Raw genomic sequence first — 22,438 nt, forward strand, 5'->3', positions numbered from 1 at the left:
TCCTAACAGTTGCGGAGTTCTACCAATTGTTTATTCGCAATGGCTTGAACGAATCCGACGAAGAATCCCTTGCTTGATAGGGCTTGAGGTTAGAAATCCAAGATGAAATCTCGATGCATCGGATGTGGAAAGTGGCCTATCAACTAGCTCTAAAGGCCGAGGAAAAGCTAAAGAGAAGGACCACAAGGCAAGGGGGCACCGAAGGTGATAGGGAATCGACCTCTACCATCGGGCGAGGAAAGAGACCCCTTTTTCCCTTCCCTCAATATATATGGCACGCTTTACTAATATATAATAGAAAGTCAAGGCTCTGGGCAACGAGTAGGATGGAGCCTTGACTTGAGCATTGTACAAGTGCTTAAGGCTCCTTCGGGCCATGGCCACATTATAGTTGGCAAGGCTTGGAAGCAAGCTACCAGCGCCTATCGGCGAGAACTAGGCTTGGCTTGGTTAGTAGTGCCCGCCCATTCTGTCTCGCCCGCCTGCCGGCCCGCTCTGAAGTGCCTAGACGCGCCGCAGCCACTACTTTTACTCCTTTTATGCAATTATAAACTCAACGGAACTTTCTCGATGCCAACGCAACTTATCCTTTTGGAGCTGACGTAACAAACTACGCGAGCCTCCTAACGAAGCCAACATAAATCCTATCCGAATAAAAAAAATAAAAGGCAGTTTCATTATGGTGGTATACCAGCCGCCTGTTCTGGAACTTCCAGTTCCAATCGAAGCATATAGATCCGTAAATAGATTTGTATGTATAGCCACTTCAGTCGTGCTCGTCGTTTCTCGAAAGTATCTTTTTTCTGGGAACATGGTCAACCAGAAATTATTATGTTCGCGATTCTTCATCCACCGATGCAGAAAATGCTCCAGTTTTCCATTCTCATATGAGGCCGGAAAGTTTATTAGCAACAGGTCGGCACGAAGTGATTCATCATGCTCAAACATGAGCCGATCGTTCGTTAGGGACGGTTTATAGATCATCAAATTCCCACAAATGGAATGAGAAGTGGGTCCATGTAAATGATCGAGACCTCGCAAACAACAACGCTCCTTCCCCATATGGAGTTCGGAACCCAAAGGCAATCGTTGAGTGAACTGTATCTTCTTTGTGTTAGTTGACCTAAGCCGCACCATTACTGCTGGGGTGGGGCTCGGCCTCCGAACCGTACGTGAGACGAGTTTCTGCCTCATACAGCTCGGGCCGAAGACCGGGGGAAGTTTAGGAGAGATGGGGAGACCCAGCAGCTGCCGGTCGGGGCGGGGATAAGCTTGTGAAGAAGCAATTATCCCCCCAAAAAAACCAATCCTATAGCGCTAGCGCTTCGCGTTCTTTCTATTCCATCCCATTTCATTCCGGGATAGGCGGCTAATACTAATCTAATAAGTGAAGTAGTCGTCGTCTGACCAATTGGCTCGGACACCAGACCGCTCGTGCCCGCCCATTCTGTCTCGCCCTAAATGGAATGGCTCTCTTAGTTAGACTGCGCCCCGACCCGAGTCCCCACGTCCGCTCTTTCTCCGCCCGCAACCAAGAAGTTGGCAAAGCCAACACAACATTAGTTAGGGCCGTCCCCTTCATTCTATGCTGACCCCGGCCCGGGGCTGGCTTTTTGGGAAGTCCGTTCCCACCGCGCTCACGGCCCGGCTGGCCTGCCAGCGGTAGTGGGAATTCTCCCGTTCCCTGGTCAAAGACTTGGTTGGATGCGGGATCTACTCCACGAGGAGCGGTACGGACGTAGATGATATCATCACGACCTCTCTTTTCGTACCGCTAGGGATGCTTAACGCCACTTCGCCAACTGGCGTTACCTGCGCTTTCGTGTCTCTCAGTGTGGTCAGCACTGGGTGTTTCCGAGCAGCGAAGCTTACACCCATTCGCATTAGTTCATCCAAAGTTCCTTACCCTTATGCACGAATTATTGAATAAGCCATCTTACTATCAAGGTTAAGGAGTCAACTGAGCATCTCAGCGGCGGGATTGAATACCCGGATCGAATCAGAGTTCACGCCGCCCGCCCTGAACAAATAGGAGGCGTGGGCCACAGGTCGCACATAAGCCGCCGGGTCGCACGACAGAAGAACACCCAACATACAGATGCACACTCCTCCATGTGAAATATTCATCTTCATTGGAGCTTTTTGGTAGTAGTCGTGACCAACAGCCATCAGCTGTCGGCTCGTTGGTAAGGCGAGAACTTCACGCCCGATTTCTGGTGGCACACCCCACACACAAGCACCGCCCGACGAAGGGGGGACGGGGAAAGCTACAGGCCCAAAACCTTCGACCCTTCTTTCTAAATGGAGGAAAGAAGAAAACCTCATCTTGTCATTTCGTCGTTGCTCATTCCCGTTAGGCCGAAGTGTTTGGCGTTTCCTTCTCCGCGCCCGCTCACGCTTCGCTGACCTATCGCGTGGTAAAGAGAAGAAAGTACGAAAGAATAGTAAACAGAGCACACCGCAGAAAGATTCTAAATATGAGAAGTCCCCCTTGGATTCGAGAAGAAGGAAATGAAGAAGGGGAACGAAACGAAATAAGGCGTTTCTAGCTCTAGTTTCGGGTGAGCTTCTCCCAATTATGTCTGGTAATAGAATAGGGCGGCTTGCTCTGACCAAGACTCCACTTTTTGCTCCGTCCATGGAGCGTATGAATTTCCTGGAATGTAGATAGACCAAAAGAGGGAATGAAGATATAGGAATAGGATTTATAGTACCATTGGAAGAAGGGGCACCTATGGGAACATCTCTACTGACAAACCATTTCAATAGTACTGGTGCTGCCGTGCCACGAGGCACGACCATGGAAGTAATGAAAAAGAAAAAGTTATGTAGTTGGACCATCTGCTCTATCCGTTCGAGTTTCGCTTCTCTAGAGAAGGTGAGACGCTAAAAATGAAAGTGTTCGCAACGCATACCGAAAGGATACCAATGAACCCAGAAATTTGGTCTTTTTTATCCGAAATGGCTACAACTATTCTATCTATAGTTGGGATATCTTATGTTCCACTTGTAGTTCTAATTCTCTTCCGCGCAGGAAGAATAAGAGGTTTAAACGCGGACAATATGTCCGAAAAGCTGGGGGACTTATGTTTTGATACGCTGAAAGAGAGTATTTCAAACAAAATCCAAGAATTACTCCAAATAAATAATATTCAGCTTCCCCCAGGCCTAACTATTCAAACTCTTTCAGACCACCTCCATCACGATTCCGAATCTTTGGAGCTTCTTCTCAGAATATTAAAAAATCTTTCTGAGTTGGGGCTTCAAAGTACGGAATTTCAACAGATTATCCACTTTTTTTCCCAATTTTAATTTCGTATAATTACACAATTTTTACGTAGACCTTGTTTATTTTTTGGGTTTCTTGTATTTGGTGGGGGGGTTATGGCAAGTGGTGTAATCCTTCTAAAAATTAAAAGGATGAGGCCCCATCGCTGGGGGGAAAGAAGAGCGGGTATGTGGGCTTCTTTCACTTGACTTTTTCTAATCCCCGATTTCCATCGGAGGCACCCAAGGTGAAAATACTAGGGTAGATTATAACGTTTTCATGGTCCGTCGGTGGGCTCATTACTCATTTCTTTATACCGCCCAGAAGAGCACGAGAGAAAAGCAGATCCAATACCAAGACGACTTCTTTCCCAGGAAGTGCAGCAAATCCTTTAGGTGCCACATCAATTCGAATTCGATTTCACGGTAATTAGCTGATCAGAACTCGATTGCTAATTGAATTACTACTTTTAGTTTAGTAAGTGAAGAATAATGGAATGGAATAGATGAAGATAAAATAATAAAAGCAGCAAGAAAGAAGACGTTGCATAGTACCCAGCTGACTTACGAATACCAGCAGCACTAAAAGAAGTAGTGCTTTCAGAGTTCAAGGAGACGAAAAGCTATGTGAAGTAAAAGAAGAAAAAGTCGCCGATTGCTACTAAGAACCTAACAGAATTTTTCAAACTAAATTAGTGTTTTGGATTTTTTTTTGTTTAGTCTTTCCTATTTGTGATTTTGAATAGACGCCTGCGAAGGAGAGAAGGTGAAGCTGCTCCCTGGGCTGGGCTTGAATGCCGGTTTGTTTTTGGCTAGAGAGGACCAAAAGTTAGCGCAGTAAATGAGTGACCGAATAGAATCCTCCTATGTGTTTATATAAGCTATTATAACTTCTTTTGAAGTTAAAGTGAGAACTTGGGGAGAAAAGCTACTAACCTCTCGGATCCTTATAAGGGGCACCAAGTTAGTATGGAAGAACTGCTGCGCCGCGGGAAATCCTTCTCTATATAAGTTCTCGGACGAGGTTTTCCTCTGGAAATGAATAGAACTTTGATAGGCGGAACGCGCAAGCATAGGAGCATTCGCCAGCAATGTGAAGCGTCATCCGTACTAATCGAATTCTTACCAACTAATAAGAAAGATGTAATCTTCCACAAGGTACAGGAACAGCCGAATCCAGAAACAGATGTAGGCCTCAAAGGGTTGCTCTTGCTATAATTCAAGGGACATCAGCAGAAATATCTCGAGGGGTAGTTAAACGGGCAAGAGGTAATAGCAGAATAATTGTGTGCGCTGGTGGACCTAATACTTATGGACCTGGATCAGTCCTCATTCTTTTAGTCACCAAAAATGTCCTCATATGGAAAAAAACAGCAAATGGATAGAGCATCTAGGTCGTGAGGCTCATCCACACGAATGTCAGTGTTCATTCACTGGAGTGAAATGGTTCCCTATCTCTAAGGGCCCGTAAAGGATCTAGCTTTTGGAGCACTCTTTTTCCACGTATTAACAACTGACTGTCCTGGAAAAGCTTCAAACCAATACAAGGTCGGTCCTCGACCAAACCCAACAGCTTATCTTGCAGTCAACTCCTTGATAGGAACTTAAGACTAGAGCTCTAGAACTAGACGACCGAGCGGTGAAAGCGGTAGTCCTATCCCCGAGCAACCCTATGTTATTTCGCATGGACAGCGTCAATACTAGAGGAAAAGGATGCTAAACACTCTATTCCAGTTTCTAAACTATAGTTGGGCGAAGCAAGAACAGGGTCTTTTCTGTTCGATGCACCGGGAGTTCTTTCGGCATGGGCAGCAACCTTCTTTTCTGCCGAGTCCCTGGATGGGCGGGTGAGAAACTGGCAAGGATGGATGCTTTCACTCGGCTTCTATTGATGATTGAGACGGGAATAACTAGAGGTCCCTGGGTAAAGGGATTCTTAAGGACAGTCCCCTATCCCCGGTAGTGATGAATATATATATCAAAAATTTTGATGAACGAATTTTCTTCGAACGACTGCTCCAACTATGCGATATGCCCGTTATGCTTACCCATATGCCTACAATTGCCTTGCTCATAGCTCCTCGGGGAGCGCGGGGGCCGCTGCTGCAGAGTAAGCCTTCATTTTTGTTCGACCTTTATTTAAGAGATAATAGGGCGTAAGGGGGACGGCGACGAGTCACCCCACGTTTCGTTTCCTCAGCTTTTGAGCCCCTTTCTACACAATCTCAGGCTGTCTTTTTCCGGAGGACGGGTTTGATCCTTTTCTAGCCGAGTTTTGTCTTTCGAGTCTCATGTTGAGTTTTGTCTTTCATATGATACTTTGTCTTAAGAACTAGGGCTGAGCCAGTTCCTCGCTCAAGCGAAAGAAAGAGGAAGCTTACTTACCTCTTAGAATAACCAGATATAAGGTAAACTAAAGCATCTGTCATATGCTGTAATCGAATCCGTAAAATATCTTTCATAAGAGAGTTTCTCACATAAATGAGTCCTCCCCTGAAGTCCTTTCTGCACTTGCTGCCTAGCCTTCGGGAATGAAAGTCAGTGCCCCTGGTTTGGATTTATAAGGAGCAGCTTCCTAACCGCTTTCCAACATCATCTTTCTCGCTTTCCAAAGCAAAGGTAAACGACTAACTAAGCAAAGCACTAGGTACGGTCAGCCTTAGACAAGACAAGCCAATCATTCACACCTGACTTTATCTATATTAACTTTTTCTATAGCTAGTCCTATTGAGTAATGGAAGGGGTCGGTACGGTAGGCTCTCTATCTCAATCCGAGGAACTGAACTAGAGCTCAGGAAGAAGCCAGCCCTAAATCCGCTTATGAGAACTTCACTTCACGATTGGACGGCTAAGCTAAGCACCAACTTCCGCGAGGACTGCCCTGAAGGATAGGACTTTTTTCTCTTACCAAGAGAGAATAAGGTAAGAGATTCAGACTGTGAACCTTACGATTTTGCTATCTGAGCAGTTGGACGGCCGGAAGAGAAAGAAAGAATTCCGAACCCCTTGTTGAGAGAGCCGACCAATGGAATGGGACTTGAAAAGATAGAGGGGTTTTCCCGACTAGCTGAGAGTCTTTACACCGATAGTCTTTCACTTTTATAGTGCTATGGATCGTACCTCTGGCCGAGGATGAGGACATCTTTTCGTAACAGAAACAGAATCAGGGGTGGACCTTAGTGGCCTTCTCGCTACGAATACACCGGGTTAACTAATGCCTCCGTATAATATCAGAAGGGAGTTCTTATGAAAGGAATGCCATCTTTCAGACTTAATTAAGTTACCGATTGCAGACTTTTAAAGTACTTATGGATATGCTGATGGCGAATCTGTGGGGTAAGCCTTTGTTGCAGTGAAGGAAAATTTGGCTTATTAGAGGTCCGGTCGGCTCTCTCACTCATCTCTCTCTATGAAAGAGTCTATACAAGGGAAAAAGTCCTTAAATGCACATTACGAAAAATGGAAAGCAAGAGAAGAGGGCAAGCAGTACGTACCGTATTCACATATGATGGTTGGTGTCTATTCGTTGTGAAAGACTAGTGATGGATTTCTACAACTAAGAAAGCAGCTTACAGCCAAGAAAAAGCAACCTCCATCCCGAGCGATGGATGAGCCGGGGTGAAATCACTCGATGCCTTCATTGAACTACTTCCTTAGGAGAGGATGGCCTATTGCCTATTGGAGGAAGCAAGAAAAGGTATTCAGCAAGAAGTGGAAAAGATCCTGCTGTTAACGAGGAAATTCATTGGCGAGACCATCACACCTTTTACAGTCAATTCAATAAAAGAAGTGTACTACGAAAGAGGAGTTCTTTGACTCGCGGTTGATCTTTAGAAGATTAGGCACAAGTCTGAGGCCAGAAAGGATAAATCAATGCAATTGAAGCAAGTAATGGAAGCCCCAGAAAGCAAGGTGGTTATTCTTATTAGTATTAGTAGAACTCGGACTCTTTTCTTTATCCTCAATCGCAGGATCAGAAGGCACTCTACTAAACACGGATTGACTCTCTTGCCCAAGCATTGCCGCCCACGACTCGGTTAACTACTTTGGTTCTTCCTTACCTTTTCCCTGCAGCAAAGGGGTCTTAGGTCTATTGTTTGACGGGAGTAGTAGAGAAAAGGGGAAAGCTCTTTCTTTTCTGATCGAAAGATATTTTTTTGACTCGCTATCGCTATAAAGGTTACAACCGGCGGCATTCAAAAGGAAGGTTATTACATAAGTGATTAGAGCGATGCCCCTTGCTTTGCAAAGAGTTGAGTTCTTCCTCTTGAGCGCAGGATAGCCACTGACTCTTCCGATTAATTAAGATATAGGGACAAGCCAGAGCCAAAGCCAACGCGTCAAAGTCAAGTCAGGTTCAGCAATCGACATAACTGGTTCAAATACCAGAAGCTAGGTCATAGAAGGTAGATTCGATTCGACAATCTTAAGTAGTGGAGTCAGCCCTTTGCCGAGATACGATACTGTCAGCCTCAGCTAATCACTAGCTTCTGAAAGAATAATATCGTCAAGTCGGAGAGGAAGAAAGGAAGAAGAATGCCATCATAGAGGGATCAGCATGTAAACTTGAAGGGCTAGGGAACTCCTTTAGCTCCAGAATTCTTTAGAATGAGAGTTAGGGTCGATCGGGGGAGCCTTACCTCTTAGATGACCCAAGCAAGTCAGTAAGCTATTGGATTTTGATTGGATGGATCCCCAGTCCCTGCTAACTGTAGTTACTGAAGGTCGAGTAGTAGACGGGCGAGGCCCACTGTTATAATCGGGAGGGATATGTCCCTTGCTGCAAGTCATCTGGTGGTAAATATCCATTGGATATCCGTCACCATCTATTCTAGCTGATGCTGAGACCTTGACTTCTCTTTCACCCTACCTCCGCCTTTGCGCGCATTTGGTGCGCTATTGAAGAAAAGAGCATTTCTATCTAATAATATTGTAGATAATCACAGAACGCTTCGCATTGGCTAGCTTGCTTGGCCGCACACATATAGATTCAAATAGCCCAATCAAGTCGATTCCGTGGGTTATCGGGACATAAAGGAGCTATACTATAGAATGCAAACGAGAGTGCCGCAAAATCAGTCCCTACGCTGCCTACATGGCGACTTCGAGCAGCTAAGAAGTCAAAAAAGAAAGTTATCAAGGAGTGACGAACTCGGACCCCTCAAAGCTTGCATTCTTTGCTTCGGATTCAATTCCTGAAAACCTATTCTGTGCATTTCCCAGGTGGTAAGGTAAGACTCGCATAAGCTATGACTCTGGTGCCTAGCCTTTCTAAAGGAATGCTTGCTGTCAGCTTTCAGTCCCATTGTTCACAGCAGACATGATCCAATTCATGACGATAAGAAGACGCTTCTCATGATGATAGGCGATAGGTAGCAAGAAATCTCGTTTCATAATAACCGTTCCGGTAGACGTTCTGACTTGTAAAGTAAAGAGAGCCTAGCAAGCTCGGACTGCAGACACTTAGCTAACTGGTTCTTCATTAGCCTAACTTAATTCGGTGTCAAATTCGTTAAGCCGCTGGGATACCGCTCCCTCGTTGGAAAAACCACGGCACTATACTTAACACATCGAATTGGACCTAAGGGGCTATAAGCTTCTGGGCGATGTTGTGTGCTTTCAAATAATGCCGCGTCGAGGGATGAGTTCCATCTCAGAAATAAGTCTGTCTGCATACTCTCCTCTGGATCAATTGTGTGGCAAGCCGACAGATTCTGCTACTTCTTTTCTTCCCTTCCGCTGTCACCTTTTCACGCTGTAAATATAAATAGGTGGTCTCTCCGGTTGTGTGGAGACTCTGCTACTATGGTCCTCACAGACCCCCCTTCCACGTCAAGCTCCATTATAATCAGATACGATCGACGATCAAACTCTTATAATAAATAATAAATAAAATAAGACGATCGACAGTGCGAGCTCGGCCAAGAGCTGTTGAATACCATTCAATCATTCGAAAACCGAATGAGCAGTAGATGAGTTTATAACAGAACAAAGAACCCATCTCATCTAGCCTTCTGTTCAGCAAGAGAGGCATCCATAATAGGTCTTTGTTTCATTATTAGCAGCCAGGGATGAGTTCGATCCATTAGGTTCTTCGATTTTCAGAAATGATGGAAATGAAAAAAAACAAGTTCTAACTAAAGAAGCCATCACCTTTGTAATTATTCCTAAGTATGGAATTAGTGATGCCCCCTCTTAATGATTCCCCCACGGTATTAGAGGAGCCCCAACCTACTCTGTACAAGCACCATACCAAAAAAAAGAAAGGTAAGAAAGAGAAACATAAGAAGAAGAAGGAAAATGACAGACGCTAAGAAAAAGGTATCGGCAGTATATGATAAGGTGGCTTCTAGGGCACGTGGTTCCATCATACTTGTCAAAGTAAGGAACCAACAATTGTTGAGGGATGGTTACGTTAGGGACCTACCATAATTCCAGGGCGTCCACCGCCCCATCGGTATTGGTTCCTTCAAATGGCCCTAAGTCTTTCTTCTAGGAACTCTAGCGTCTCCTTTGACGAAGGATCCTCGTATAAGGAGAAGGAGGATTTATTTTAAACCCCGATTGTACCCTAGGGTCGCTTGGTTTGAATGTCGACCCGTTGTGACTCGTTTTATTTAAAGTGGATAAGGGGAGAGGGAAGGAGTAGTTCGCTTACTTCTATCCGGAGAGAAAGTCCCCTCCTTGAGAAGCGAGGAAAGGATCAAAGAGAAGAATCGGGCAGCAGGACGTGTAACCCCCCGAAGGGGAACCCCCGCCTGGAGGCGGGAAAGAAAGAGAACAAGACAAGAAAGCCAGTCGATCAAGAGGAGCGTAGGAGGCTATGGGTATAGCATCCAAGCTACTCGAGTGAACAGCAGGAACCAACTCTCCTTGATTGGCTAAGAGAATATGGATAGCAGTCAGGATAATAAAGGACTGAGATCAATCACAGAACCAGACCTCGAGTCGTAATTGATAGCTTTGGAAGCAGTAAAAAGCCTTAACGGGGTGAAGACATTTCCAATCGCCGTAGCATTCAACCTGGCTTCTATGAATACCAGCCCAATAGAGATGAATGAAAGAAGCAAGAAAAGAAGAAGGGTAAGTAGGATCTTTCGGCTTTGCAGTGATGGCTTGGATGATTTTCTTGTCCCGATTGAACTACTTCCGCTGCAACAATAGCAAAAGAAAGAGCTGTTGTCGGAAAATCTTTTTTTCCTCTCTTAAGGCCAGGCCTTAAATTAAAGGGCGGATACTTACTTTTACGATGGTGGTTGTTTTACGCTCTCCCAATCCACTTCTTTTCAATCCAATCGTGTCGTAAGCTCCCTCTCCCCAGAAGAGAGGGGTAAAAAGGAAAATGACGATCGAGAAAGGAAGTTTTTCCAAATATTTGGACACATGCTCGTTCTATAGCCCCCCAATCAGCTTGATACCTTTTCGTAGCACCGCAAACTAACTAGTTATTCTAGGACCTCGCTAAGGAGAGAGTCCAGTTGCTTCCAATAGCTTCAGTCAAGCTATTAAAATAAAAAGAATCCATTTCTGATTTCGTTTTTTAGTTTGGCTTGCTTTAGTAAGACCCGCGTTCAATGTGAAAAATGAAGTCAGTATGAGCCTGGTCCTTTCGAACCCGCTACGCCCCTGGGATATCAGTAAGATAATCTTTATATCCTATTAGTAAACTATTAGCGTACCAAAGCTCAAGCGAGCCAGTTACACGGCCACTTCTTCCTCTATTCGATTTTGCTTCTTCCCAGGCCCGGGTAGCTTTGGCTCTTGTTGAAGCATTGCCGGAAGCTTCACTCTGTGTAAAGTAAGGACTTAGCTTTTACGGGGAAATCCCCGAATGGGGACCTTAGGAGCTTTGTTCAGCACTGACCTTTTCTAGACCGGTCAAATCAGATCCCTGCGTAGAAGTTCAGTTTCAAAGCGCTAATAATCTCCAAATATGTTGTTTCGTATTTGATTCGGTCAACTCCCGTCCCATCTTTTCACGAATAAACTTCTTCCCTGCTTTTTGGGATACTAAATGAAGCCCCTGCTTGGCCCTTTACTGGCAGTCCTTTGTAATGCCCGAACCCGGGCTACTACCGATTATAAATTCTACGGATAACCCTTCCCATGACTACTTCTTGTCGTAAGACAGTTCGCTTACCCGATTGGCTGGGGGCTTAGACAAGACTTAAAAATAAGCACTAAAGGCCTGGTGAAGCTCCACCTTTCTCTCCAATTCCCCCTTCCCCCACGATCAATAAGCAGGAATTATTTATCGACAGGATTTGACCTGAACTCTCCTCTCTGTACCGTATCTATCTCTTCTAGCAAGCTAGAAAGAGAGTGAAAAGCTTTTCCTTCTCCCACGTTAAGTGTTCCCGGATCACTAACAAGAACTATTAAAGTCTTGTATAAAGGAGTGTATCCTAGCTAAAAAGAAAGATGTAAAATTAAGCTACTAACGCTTTCATTAAGATTGGCTAGCTTCCATAAATGGGACCAGAGATGGGGGCGATAGATATGGAGGAATCTTAGACCTTTCCAATGGTCGAGGGAATCGAAAATAAGCATTTCACGAGCTAACTACATGGTTCATTCGCCCCTACTTGGGCTTGGAAAAAAACAGCTTCTTTTGCTCGCTACGGGAACGGTTATCGCATTTTCTTCTTTTGACTTCAGTCCCTTTGCTTATATTGGATGGAGGTAACGGGCCACCACACCACTCTGATTAGCCTTGCGTTAGTTATTGGTCTCATTTGGTTCTGCAACCTCACTCAACCCTAACCCTCTCCTCACACCCACAGCCCTGACCGGAAGTAGAGTACAGTTTGAGATAGGAATCGATGACCAATCGAAAGATTGATTAGCTCGAGTGAGAAGTCCGAAGAGAAACGTATTCCTCCTTTCTTGATTCAATTCCTTAGCGCATCACCCTTACTGGTCGCCGTAGAAAGGACGGTATTCGTATACTGATAGCACCTACCAGGCAGGACGGATTGGCTTAAGACCGGAATGTTTGACTTAACCATTCCTTTACTTGATTTGGGAAAGCTTCTAGCTGTCTGTACTCCACGCTAAGGAACTCAGTCATGAAATAGCGGATCTCTCTCATAACAGAAGGAAAGCAAGAAGTACCCTATCGACCGAAGCTACACAAATCCTTAACTACTGAATAACTAATACTAATGGAAGGGCTTTAAGCTACCGATGAAGCAAACAAGGGCTACCAGAAGAACGGCATCCGTTTGTTTTCCACAAGACAGTTGCGAGAGACCAATTCTCGATAGAGGAGAGTACGACAGAAGACAGGGCGAGACGAGCTATTGAAAGGCTTCAATTTACAGGTAAAGGACAGACTGATTGCATCTACCGGGCACAGGACTTATTGGCTTAAGAAGGAAGCCAAAGAAAGAAGGGATTCGCTTACTTTTATAACAGGGAAAAAAGAGCTCTAATTGATGTTCCTGGTCTAGCTCAGTCAATGGTTACACTTGACACCTTCTCCTCATCTCTGTTTGCTGTAACTCTGTCCCTATCTATGTGATTTGGAGACCAAGATAAGTAGGGATTGGATCGATGTAATGCCTGCTTGAAGCTCTGTTCTATGCCCGCCCTCTGCCCATACAGAGATGTGGTCACACAATGAAAGCTTTCTATAGTCACCAGTAAGAAATTGTCTATTTGACATGTCAGCATTGGAATAATAGCATACAGGACTAGCCTCCCCCTCTGGGGATTCTTTCTCGGTCATCTGATGTTGGGAATTCACCTTCAAAGGAGCAACCTATGATCCATTGTGTGTCACAACGTCTTTCATTGATTCTCAAGTCAAAAGACTTCAGTTGATACATCAAACCTGGAATGTTCCGCTTCGGATAGGAGGATTGTGCCCGATCGGTCAATGATGAGAAGGCTTCTGCCGACCCCAAAGTAGTTGATGACACAATAGATCTTTTAGTACAAGATTGCTCGCTTCGTTCCCGAGCTATTGACTTATGTGATCAAACCATAAATGAGTAGGAAAATCTAGGCAATGACATCGTAACTGCACTAAATGAATGAATGTCCGGGCTATTTTGCTATCTCAGAGGCATGGCCATAACTTTGATCTTTTTTATCGAACGAGTAAATCTTAGTGTTCTACCTTTACCGCCCACCTACCCCAAAGAGGAATGCTTGGACCTACTTCTGATGGTGTGATTCTAGCTTCGCTTCTGTCGATCCTCTGTTCATGGATCATTTCAATACAAAAATGTGGTTTACCAAGCCGATTCTGTCTAAAACTTGATCTTTCAATACCAGACGACTTCTTTCCAATTTCCGATCCGGACAAGGGAAAGGCGACTACTAGGCAAAATACCTCTTTTGCCTCATTGCTAGATTGAGCGGAGTTCTGTCTTGTTTCGCCTATTGAGAGACCAACAAAGAGCATTTTCCCGCGCACTTGGGTCAGATGAAGAAGAAAGGAGCTCTCTCTACTATTCGAAGCTTCTCCGGTCTCGCTTTCTGTGCGGCATGAACCCCTGGTGGGACAGGAACCTATGGGAAATTCTCTTTATAAGAAAGATCAAGTCAATCGGCATTGTTATTTGGTTATTCCGTTTCGGCTTTTCTCCTTTTTACCAGTTAATGTAACAGATCCTTTCTCAGTAAGCTTCTATTCCCGAGGAACGTGTTTCAGTCGGGTGAAGCATACGATCCGCTTGTAGTCCTTATCTTCAGGTCGCTTCACGCTTGACGTGCGTGAATAAATCGAATAGTAGAGTAGATCAGCATCGGTGCAAAGATCCAATAAAGGTAAAGGTATCGGCTCTGGATTCATATTGAGGAGTAGATCCGGCTCATAAGAGAAGTGATGGTTGCCGCTTTTTAATTTCTTGCGGGAAGATCAGCTTCTCTTTCTTTTCGTTATGTTCTCTTTGACCCCCCTAGCCCTACTCTTCTCGTAAAAGAAGTCTGGCTAATCGTTATTGGTCGATCCATATTCAATATTCCAGCTTAGATAAGTAGCGAAATATATAGATCATAGATCTTACCCTTACCTAAATCGGATTGGATTACATAAGAATTGAAAAGTATAGTCCATGCTTTTCGAAGGTCCGTGGCAAGAGGATCCAATCCCGGGGAGTATTAAAAGACTTCCTCTGAATTTGTGGTTCTCGACTCTGTGTATTGAGTTGCCCGATTCATTCTGATTTAGGCTAATTTCATATCAATTCATTCTTTTTTTAAGTATGTGCGCTTAGGGCGCCTTCTATTGGCTGATTGGCGCTTTGAAACACTCTTCCTTAGTAAAATTAGGTAGAGCCGGCACCGGCATGCATATTGCTTGTCAAGTCCCGTTTCAGTTTAGTTATTGGGAATCAATCCGACACCAGTTGTCCCACGCCTTTAGCTCCTAGACTTATAACCTTCTTCGAGAGAAAGCGACTAGAGGAAAAAATATAATTCCTATCTAAACGACTTGTCCCCAATCAAATGAAATGGCCAGGCTCTTTCTTCGAACGTCCTGCGGAAAAGTTGTACACTGACTTGAGAAAGCATCGTTACTTGAAAACGAATCGGGATTCAAAGCAGCAAGTCGGGAAAGAAGAGAAGGCCGGCGCCTTCCATCCGGGGAGAAAAGGAAAACCACCTAACTAGGCTACTCTAACCCATGGGCCACGACGCGAGGCTTCAAAACCAGTCACTCGCCCTCGTATCTTACCCTTGAATCGTATTAAAAGCATCGAAGACGCTGCCGAACCACTACTCGTACTGGTAGCTCATCCTCCACCAAGAGAAACATAAAGTGATGGCATACTTTATTATGATACCTCCCTCTGTTGCAATAGAAAAGAGAAGCCAATTCCTTCTCAGCGAAAGATGCACAGAATACGGGCTTTGAAAGGCAACTAGCCTTTTTGGCACTTGGCGAGAGAACCCGATTGTGATTGACCTCCAGCGAGTAAGGTCGGACAATGCTTTCACACTTACGGGAGATGAAAAAAGATGAATTATTCGAACGGAAAGACAGCTAGAACGCCTTAGATCTGATCTACTTGAGAATGGGTATCTGCCGAAGTGGAGAAGATTTCCTTAGGCCGAGTAGAACCAATGATTTCACACTCGTAACCATCGAAAAGGGAAGCCGAAGAGCTCCAATCCCTTGATTTCGTAGCCATTGCCGGGGAAGACAGTAGGTCGGGAGGAAGGTAACCAGAGGTTGTGGTAAATCAGTGTGGGAAAGCCCCTCGTTTGAGTATGCGCCATCCCCTTCACTTCCAGAAAGCCGTTGAGCATATGTGTCGCCTGAGACTTTGGTAGAACATCCGGCTGCAGAAGGCATCTGGTTTGAAGACTTGTTCCGAAACCTGTAATCATCAGAATATGCAATTACCCGATCAGAACAAAACTGGATCTGGAAGGAATGTCATTAAGTGAAGGAGTCCTCGTAAGCGCATAGGCAAAAGGGCTTGGTGCTCGTTGTTCCCCATTTACACATGGGCGAGACGAAGAAACCTCCATATAGTTGAGCAGCGAGAACTGCACTTGCCACTTGCATTAGTAGAGGCTATTAAAAATACTGTCCACACTCTTGTCTGCGAAGCGAAGCAAGGTAGTTATTCCAGTTTCTCCTCTAATAATGGCATCGGCGGAAAGTTTCCTACGGCGAGCTCGAGCAGAAGGCGCAGCCGAAGGCCAATAAAGCCCTACTTCTATACAATTCCGGCAAGGTAATCCAATTGGAAAACCCTGACTGAACGATGTTATGTCGACTTAATCCGTGGTTGAATATGTTATGTCGGCTTAGCCAAAAGTTGAAGATTTCGATGGTCTAGCCCGAAATGGGAGTGAGAAGTCTCTAAAAAGGCGAGCTGGGCTCAGGGAGCCGCTCTAGGGAAGAAGGATCCCGGGATTAAACCTGTTGTGATGAATTAGTCCTCCTACTCAAAGTGGTCATCAACCACTTTCCGTCTTGGATCTGAGTCAACGGCATTAGCATTTTTTTTTTATCACTACGCTGTCTGTGAAGCTAGTTTCGCCATATTAAAATTGGGTTTGAGAGTCTTTACTGATACCTAATAGGATAGGTGTAAAATAGAGGTTTAAAGGTCTATAATCCCCTTTCACTCTTTTTCTACAATCACTGGCGTAACATAATTGGAGGATGCCCTTGCTGCGGATTCGTCTGGTCATTGAGATTCGCCTCTTTTGCTCTCCCATTCGAAACCTGGCGGAATTTCTACCCATCATCCCGTCCGAAGACCGAACTTGATTACTATACAAACACAAAAAACAATTTGACCCTTTGCAGATTCTGCCTCGCTGAGTGGTTTTGTATCACAGTCTTCTAGCCCCGAAGCCTATCGGAATAAGGCAGGCCGAAGTGATAAACTGATCTATTGACCCTTTCTTTTTCGGAGTTTGGGTCTATTACCAGGCTTGGACCAGGTCTACCAAACGGTGACGAACCAATTCCTCTTTTCGCTTCCGTTACAACTGGAGGTCTTCCGCTTTAGTTGTGTCGCATACTTACCCCCCCCCGAACACAAGAAAATAAGTGAACTTCCTAACGATTCTAATCAGGTTTCCTATTGTTATTGATAGGGATTCAAGTGCGTAAAACACCTCTTCAAGAGAAGACCCTAAGTAGCTGGATTCTCTCAGAAGCTATTTACGCGCTTTCAGACCTTCAGATCCTTCGCCATAGAATAAATCTATCGGTCTGGGTCCTACCTTTAAATTAATAAATTAAATAGGTAGTTTTCTCGCTAACGCTAGGAGCTTGGGCTCACCCATTAACAAGCAAGAAAGCCGAAACAAGAGGATCTGAGCTAGCAGCTGAGAACTATCCACCTAAGGGCTTGTCCGCGGAATCAACAAGACTCTGTGTCCGTGAGCTGCCATCTCACATCTCGGCCTTAAGGATGGCTTAGATTAGAAGCCTCTTTGGGGGCTTACAAGGGGATCAATAAATAGTACCAAGTAAGTCTTCCAGCGAAAGCAATTGTTGTGATGGATTCACCCTATCAGCTAAAAGAAAAGCCAAAGTGAAAGGCTCACCCATAACTAACGGGTAGGCTTACACTACACAAATGGATGGGAACAACTATTATAAGATAATCTTTCCGGGGTTACCAATAGAGCTATATCTCATAGGCACTAGAGAAGAGTTTAAAGCCTTGAGTATAAGAGCTCACCGAAAGTGCTGAAGCCTGCCTCACATCAAGGAATGAGTTTCTTCCCTCAGTGGATGCTGGTCTAACTGGCCCTGTCCCATGAGTTAGGAATTTCTATGTCCGTGAGTGATCCATTGGCTATAAGCCTTCAAGTCTTCGCTCTATTGCTGTCTCATTTCACGTTCACGATAGAAATTCTTCCTGGTTAATCAAAACTCACCTCCTTGCGCATGGTTGGTTTAGACCACACGCAAAGACTAGGAAATCACGACCGGATCTCCCCCCACTAATCCAAGTAGCACCTAAAGTTAGATGATCAGTCAAAGCTTTAGGTGGCATGATCTCACATTTGTTATATTTGATAATGAGATCAAAGAGTTTCCAAAGTAATCCGAAACGTTTTAGGTCGGGATCTTCTTTCTCAACCTTCCACGTACGGAGTACTGTTGGACCCTCTCAAACCAAGATTGAAGTGAAGGATCAGGGTCTGCGGATTGTTGCGCGTACCAAGCAACATATTGTAACCAAGCACGCACCCACCTTCGAAGAATGGACCACCCCAAGCATTACTTGTTAGCCTTGTCAGTCGAGTGAAAACGAGAGGTACGTGTAGTCACTCATACACGCTATATGAGGTCATAATTAACATGCGAAAAAGTCATAGGATAGGCTGGTTCATGCTTACCGAAGACAAGATATTCTTCTTTACTTCCTTCTTTCGGACTAATGCGTCTGCAGCCGTTGCAGCTAAATAAACGGAGGAAGGAGGAGGCCCCAAGCATCAAATGGATTAGAGTTTGAGAAGAACTCAAAGCGGTTCGATGTTCTTAAGCTAAGAGTGCCTTGATCAGAATCAAGGGTATGCTATAAATGAGAGAGAGAGCAATGGGAAAGAGAAGGGATGATGCAGTCAATAATGACTTACTTATAGGTAAAGAGAGAATCTTCTTACCGAGTCGAATGAGATGTACCGTCCTTAAGAAATGCTTACGGAGTGGAAAGCGCAGATGGCTTAGACCAGCTTAAAAGATGGATATTAGGAAGAGAATAGAAGACTGGCTGGACTGAGCCGGAACGTAGGAAGGAATCTCCATTAGAATTAGATAGGTGAATGAGCAGACGATAACGCAGCGCACCAATAAGGAAGTCAACAGCACAGCCTAGCCCTAACAAGCCAACTCCATTCCTATCCTAGGTCTAGCGACTACGTACCTCCTCTAGCTAGTTGAGTGACTACGTACCTATTAAACAAAGAGTTAGAAAGGACTGGAGTTAAAAGGGAGTTAGCCAAGTCCAAGTCCTGCTTCACTCTATTGCCGTTAGAGCTGATGGCCTTTACGATACGATGTTAAATCGTTTTTGTTCACGCCTATTCATAGGGCAGCAGTGATCTCTGGCCTAACCAGTAGGTTAGTGACTTCGTACCTAAGTTCATATCCCGAAGATATACATTGATTTCTATCGGGCTCTATAGAGCGAACGAATTCGTTTTCTTGTTAGAATGTGGGATTGCCCATATTCCTCCTTAAACGTTAATTTAAAAGCAATAATCAAGCTGTCTGCATAGATATCTTGTCTATGAAAGAAAGACGACATTCGGTGCCATGGAAAGGCCTATAGAGCCTATAGAATAGATAGAATAGAATGAAGAAAGGCCGTTGGTTTACGTAGTTACCTATGGCAAATATGCACCCTCCCTCCTGCGAACTACCTTTCATTCTGATCGCGACTTTCAATGCTTTCCAAAAGAGATGGTCGGGACAACTGTCAGCTAGCTTACCTAGTGGACTTAGTGGGCAGGTTAAACTTTAGTTTTCGATTCCGCGACTCTGAGAATCACAAACTAGAAATATCATAAGAAAAGAGAAAAGAAAATAACTAAAAGAGGGAAAGACTCTTTATTACACGAGTACGAGCGTAGAGTAAGGAGCTGTAGTTGGTCGCCTCTCCTTCCCTTTGGGAGCCTTAGGTTAGTTAGAGGGTAAGTAAATACCATACCTTTAGGCCTTTAGACTTACCAGGTAAAACTTGAGGGGTTGTTCTTCGCGGAAGATAAATCGAATAACTGAAAATGTAAGCCATATAGACCACTTTATAGCCTGTTCAAAAGGGATTGAATGTGTTAAGCTAAGTGGCTTTCACTCGTTAACGACTACGAAAAAGTCTTCCTTTAGAAAAGTTCTGTTAGGTTCTTAGTAGCAAAGAAAGGGACCTTAGAGACGCAAGTGTGAGACATCCATTAGCCTTCGCTTACGTAAGCCTTTGCTGGCTTTTCAGCCCTTGCGCGCTAGCGTTTTCCCTTACTAGTTACGGTATTAATTTCCTCGGAAAGGGGGAGAAAAAGCATTTGAACAACTCTAAGTTGCCTCTATTTAAGTTCATTTCTTCTTCACTCTATTCCTATTCCAACTCTCAATTCAATCAGGTTTAGCTATGCTAGCCCGAAACCTGTAAGTACGAAATCCAGTGTAAATTGAATGTGAACTAGCGAAGACGGAGGAAGGGGAACTAGGCTAGGCTTCTCCTCTCTTTATTTAAAGGTTTAGCTCCGCACTCAATCAACCAAATAAAGGTACTCCAGATGAGGTTTACGAGGTGAATGAGGTTAAGGACCTCGAATGTCATTCCATCAAACTTTCAGTCGGTCTTGACGCCCTATCCTAAAGGTCAAGGGCTATTCTTACGATGTGAATACGGATATCTATTCTTATCATTCACTCTTACCAAAGGGCTTCTTTTCTTGTTCCAGGGGTGTTAGACAGGGGGACCCCCTTTCACCCCTCCTTTTCTGTCTTGCAGCTGATGTCCTTAGCAGAAACCTCACTGATCTCCATCATAAAGGATTGGTCAAATCTATTTCCTCTCCAATAGGCTCCTTCTCATGTCATGTATGCTGATGATGTATTTATGCAGAGGAGATTCTAATTCTCTAACTAATCTTATGGCCTTCCTGTCAGCTTATGGTGAGGCCTCTGGTCAATCTATCAGTAAAGAAAAAAGCCTTTTCTGCAAGTATGATGACCAAAGGAAACAATTCTTTCATTCAGCTTTGCTGAAGGCAGATTCCCTTTCATCTATCTCGGGGTTCCTGTTTTCAAAGGCATCCCAAGACAGTCTCATCTTCAATATCTTGCTGATAAAGTGCTCGAAAGCTGGATGGGCAAACTACTCTCTTTGGCTGGGAGGATCCAGTTGGTTCAGTCAGTCATCCTTTCAATGCTTCTCCACAGTTTTATGATTTACTTGTATCAAGTTTAATTAAAAAGCTCAATAGCTGGATTAGAAAATCTGGACTGGTTGCTGTGATAAGAAGAAGCTGCTTTCTGTTCCTTGGTCTCAAGTTTGTACAGATAAATCTTGTGGAGGCCTGGGCATAAGGGACTTGAGGCATCTCAACCATGCAGCCCTTCTTAAATTGGAACCTAACCTTTTCACTAAGGGAGTTTACTTGCTTAAGCTTTAGCTAAGGAAAATCCATAGAGTTGGGTAGGGATGGGACTAAAGAGACTCTTTGTTTACAGCCAACCATGAACAGAACAGAGTTCAGAGTCGATTCGGTAATTAAGAGTCGATCTAGTATGGCAAATTCCTCGCTGGCACTAGATTCTCGAAACGAAAGCTATTAGACCGGGCTTCCCCTAGCTTTCTATTGGTTACGGAAAGGAACGATATATATTCTGTTAAAGACTAGGTACTACTTTATCATAGCATTCATAGGCCCTTAGCCAACGGTTACCGTCAAACCCTTCCACGGATCACTCACCTACTTACCCTGAGACCAATGATCTTGAAGCAGAACCAGCTCCACTGATGATCATCGCGAAATCACACTAAGAAAGGTAGATGGGAACAGCGCATAAACGGCTTCTTCCTAATTCCTAAGGTAAAAGGGTTTCCCTTATATTATGCCTTTCCACTAGACTACAATAAAGAAAAGAAGACGGTGACTCTACGAGGAATCAGGCTTATAAAAGAAAAGGAGGGACTCGAAATTGGTTATCAGTCAGGTCGTGGGAGACTAGGGACTTTAAGTGGATTCCGTAGCAAGAGCTAGCCGAATGCCTAGTCTCACTCTTTGATGAGGTGGTTTTCGTATCACGGGAACGTTTTAGTAGTGACAATTGAATGAAGGTTTAGGGCAACAGGCGGTTGCCGACCAAGGGGCAGCCGTTGGGAGTGCTGGCAATAACGACGACGATAGACAAAATGAAAGTCGTTGGCGACGAAGGGAGAGGCGGAACCTACTAAACAACCGGCGTAGAAGGGAGCTATGGAAGCACTTAAGAACCGTATCTCATCTGGAAGCCTTTCCTTGGGTTTTCAGGGAAGACGAGAAAAAACTTCACTGAGAGGCATGTGAAAACTTTATTCGATTTAACCTTGAGAGATGCTTTGAATAGCGTATAGAAAGACTCCACCACTAATAGAAAGAAAGGAAATGAGCCCACCTATCTGAAGCTGAAGGAATGAAAGCATTAGAGTGAAGATCCCCTGCCTCCGAGTGGATTGGCGATTTTTTGACTATTCTCGTCAATGCAGACGGGGCTATTACATCACGATAGGGAATTTTCATGTCAGAAATTGGTAGAATTTGCTTCGCCATTTCTAGGTCCAGCTCTTCACCTGTTCCTTTACAGAGTTTAGCATCTGTGCATGCTGCGCTTCCCTGCCAGGTGAACTCATATTGGCGAAATAGCCGCGGATTTAGAAACTATGAACTCTTAGTGGAAGCAATCGTCCTTAGAGGCAGAAAGCCTAGAAGAGGCCTATCAGTCATAAGGGCTCTTCACTCTTGCACTGGTAAAGGGGTTCTTGTCTTGCCGAGCCGGATCTGGTGATGGACAGCTCCCGAAAAGGACTCCTTCGTCGGCGATAGCCGGCCAAATGATAGGTTCAATAGGTAGAATTGGTTTTGTTCTGGTTGGGAAAAGGTTGTGTTTGGAAGGAATTAGTAGTCTGTCAGTCATACCATACTTAGAAAATTCCTACTGCTGTGACGAGAGAGGCTGGATAGGGTAGTTTCGCAAAGC

The 22,438-nt window shown here is 44.5% G+C and overlaps 3 protein-coding genes across 3 annotated transcripts in view; all 3 read right to left on the reverse strand.

The window, feature by feature from the left end:
• LOC131176703 (uncharacterized) overlaps window positions 1-523 on the reverse strand; it is a 2,252-nt gene extending 1,729 nt beyond the window's left edge. The window contains exon 1 of the mRNA XM_058141781.1: window positions 1-523. This exon is cut by the window's left edge and continues 539 nt beyond it. The gene's annotated coding sequence lies outside the window, so the exon portion shown is untranslated.
• Window positions 524-530: 7 nt separating this feature from the next.
• LOC131176709 (cytochrome c biogenesis CcmF C-terminal-like mitochondrial protein) lies at window positions 531-1,194 on the reverse strand. Its single transcript, XM_058141784.1, has one exon. It carries the CDS (start codon window positions 1,192-1,194, stop codon window positions 538-540), a length of 657 nt encoding a protein of 218 aa, XP_057997767.1. The 3' UTR covers window positions 531-537.
• LOC131176708 (cytochrome c biogenesis CcmF C-terminal-like mitochondrial protein) lies at window positions 1,068-4,586 on the reverse strand. The gene has a single exon (XM_058141783.1). It carries the CDS (start codon window positions 2,839-2,841, stop codon window positions 1,957-1,959), a length of 885 nt encoding a protein of 294 aa, XP_057997766.1. The 5' UTR covers window positions 2,842-4,586; the 3' UTR covers window positions 1,068-1,956.
• Window positions 4,587-22,438: the final 17,852 nt, after the last annotated feature.

This window comes from Hevea brasiliensis, unplaced genomic scaffold, assembly GCF_030052815.1.
Source record: "Hevea brasiliensis isolate MT/VB/25A 57/8 unplaced genomic scaffold, ASM3005281v1 Scaf23, whole genome shotgun sequence".
Taxonomy (NCBI): domain Eukaryota; kingdom Viridiplantae; phylum Streptophyta; class Magnoliopsida; order Malpighiales; family Euphorbiaceae; genus Hevea; species Hevea brasiliensis.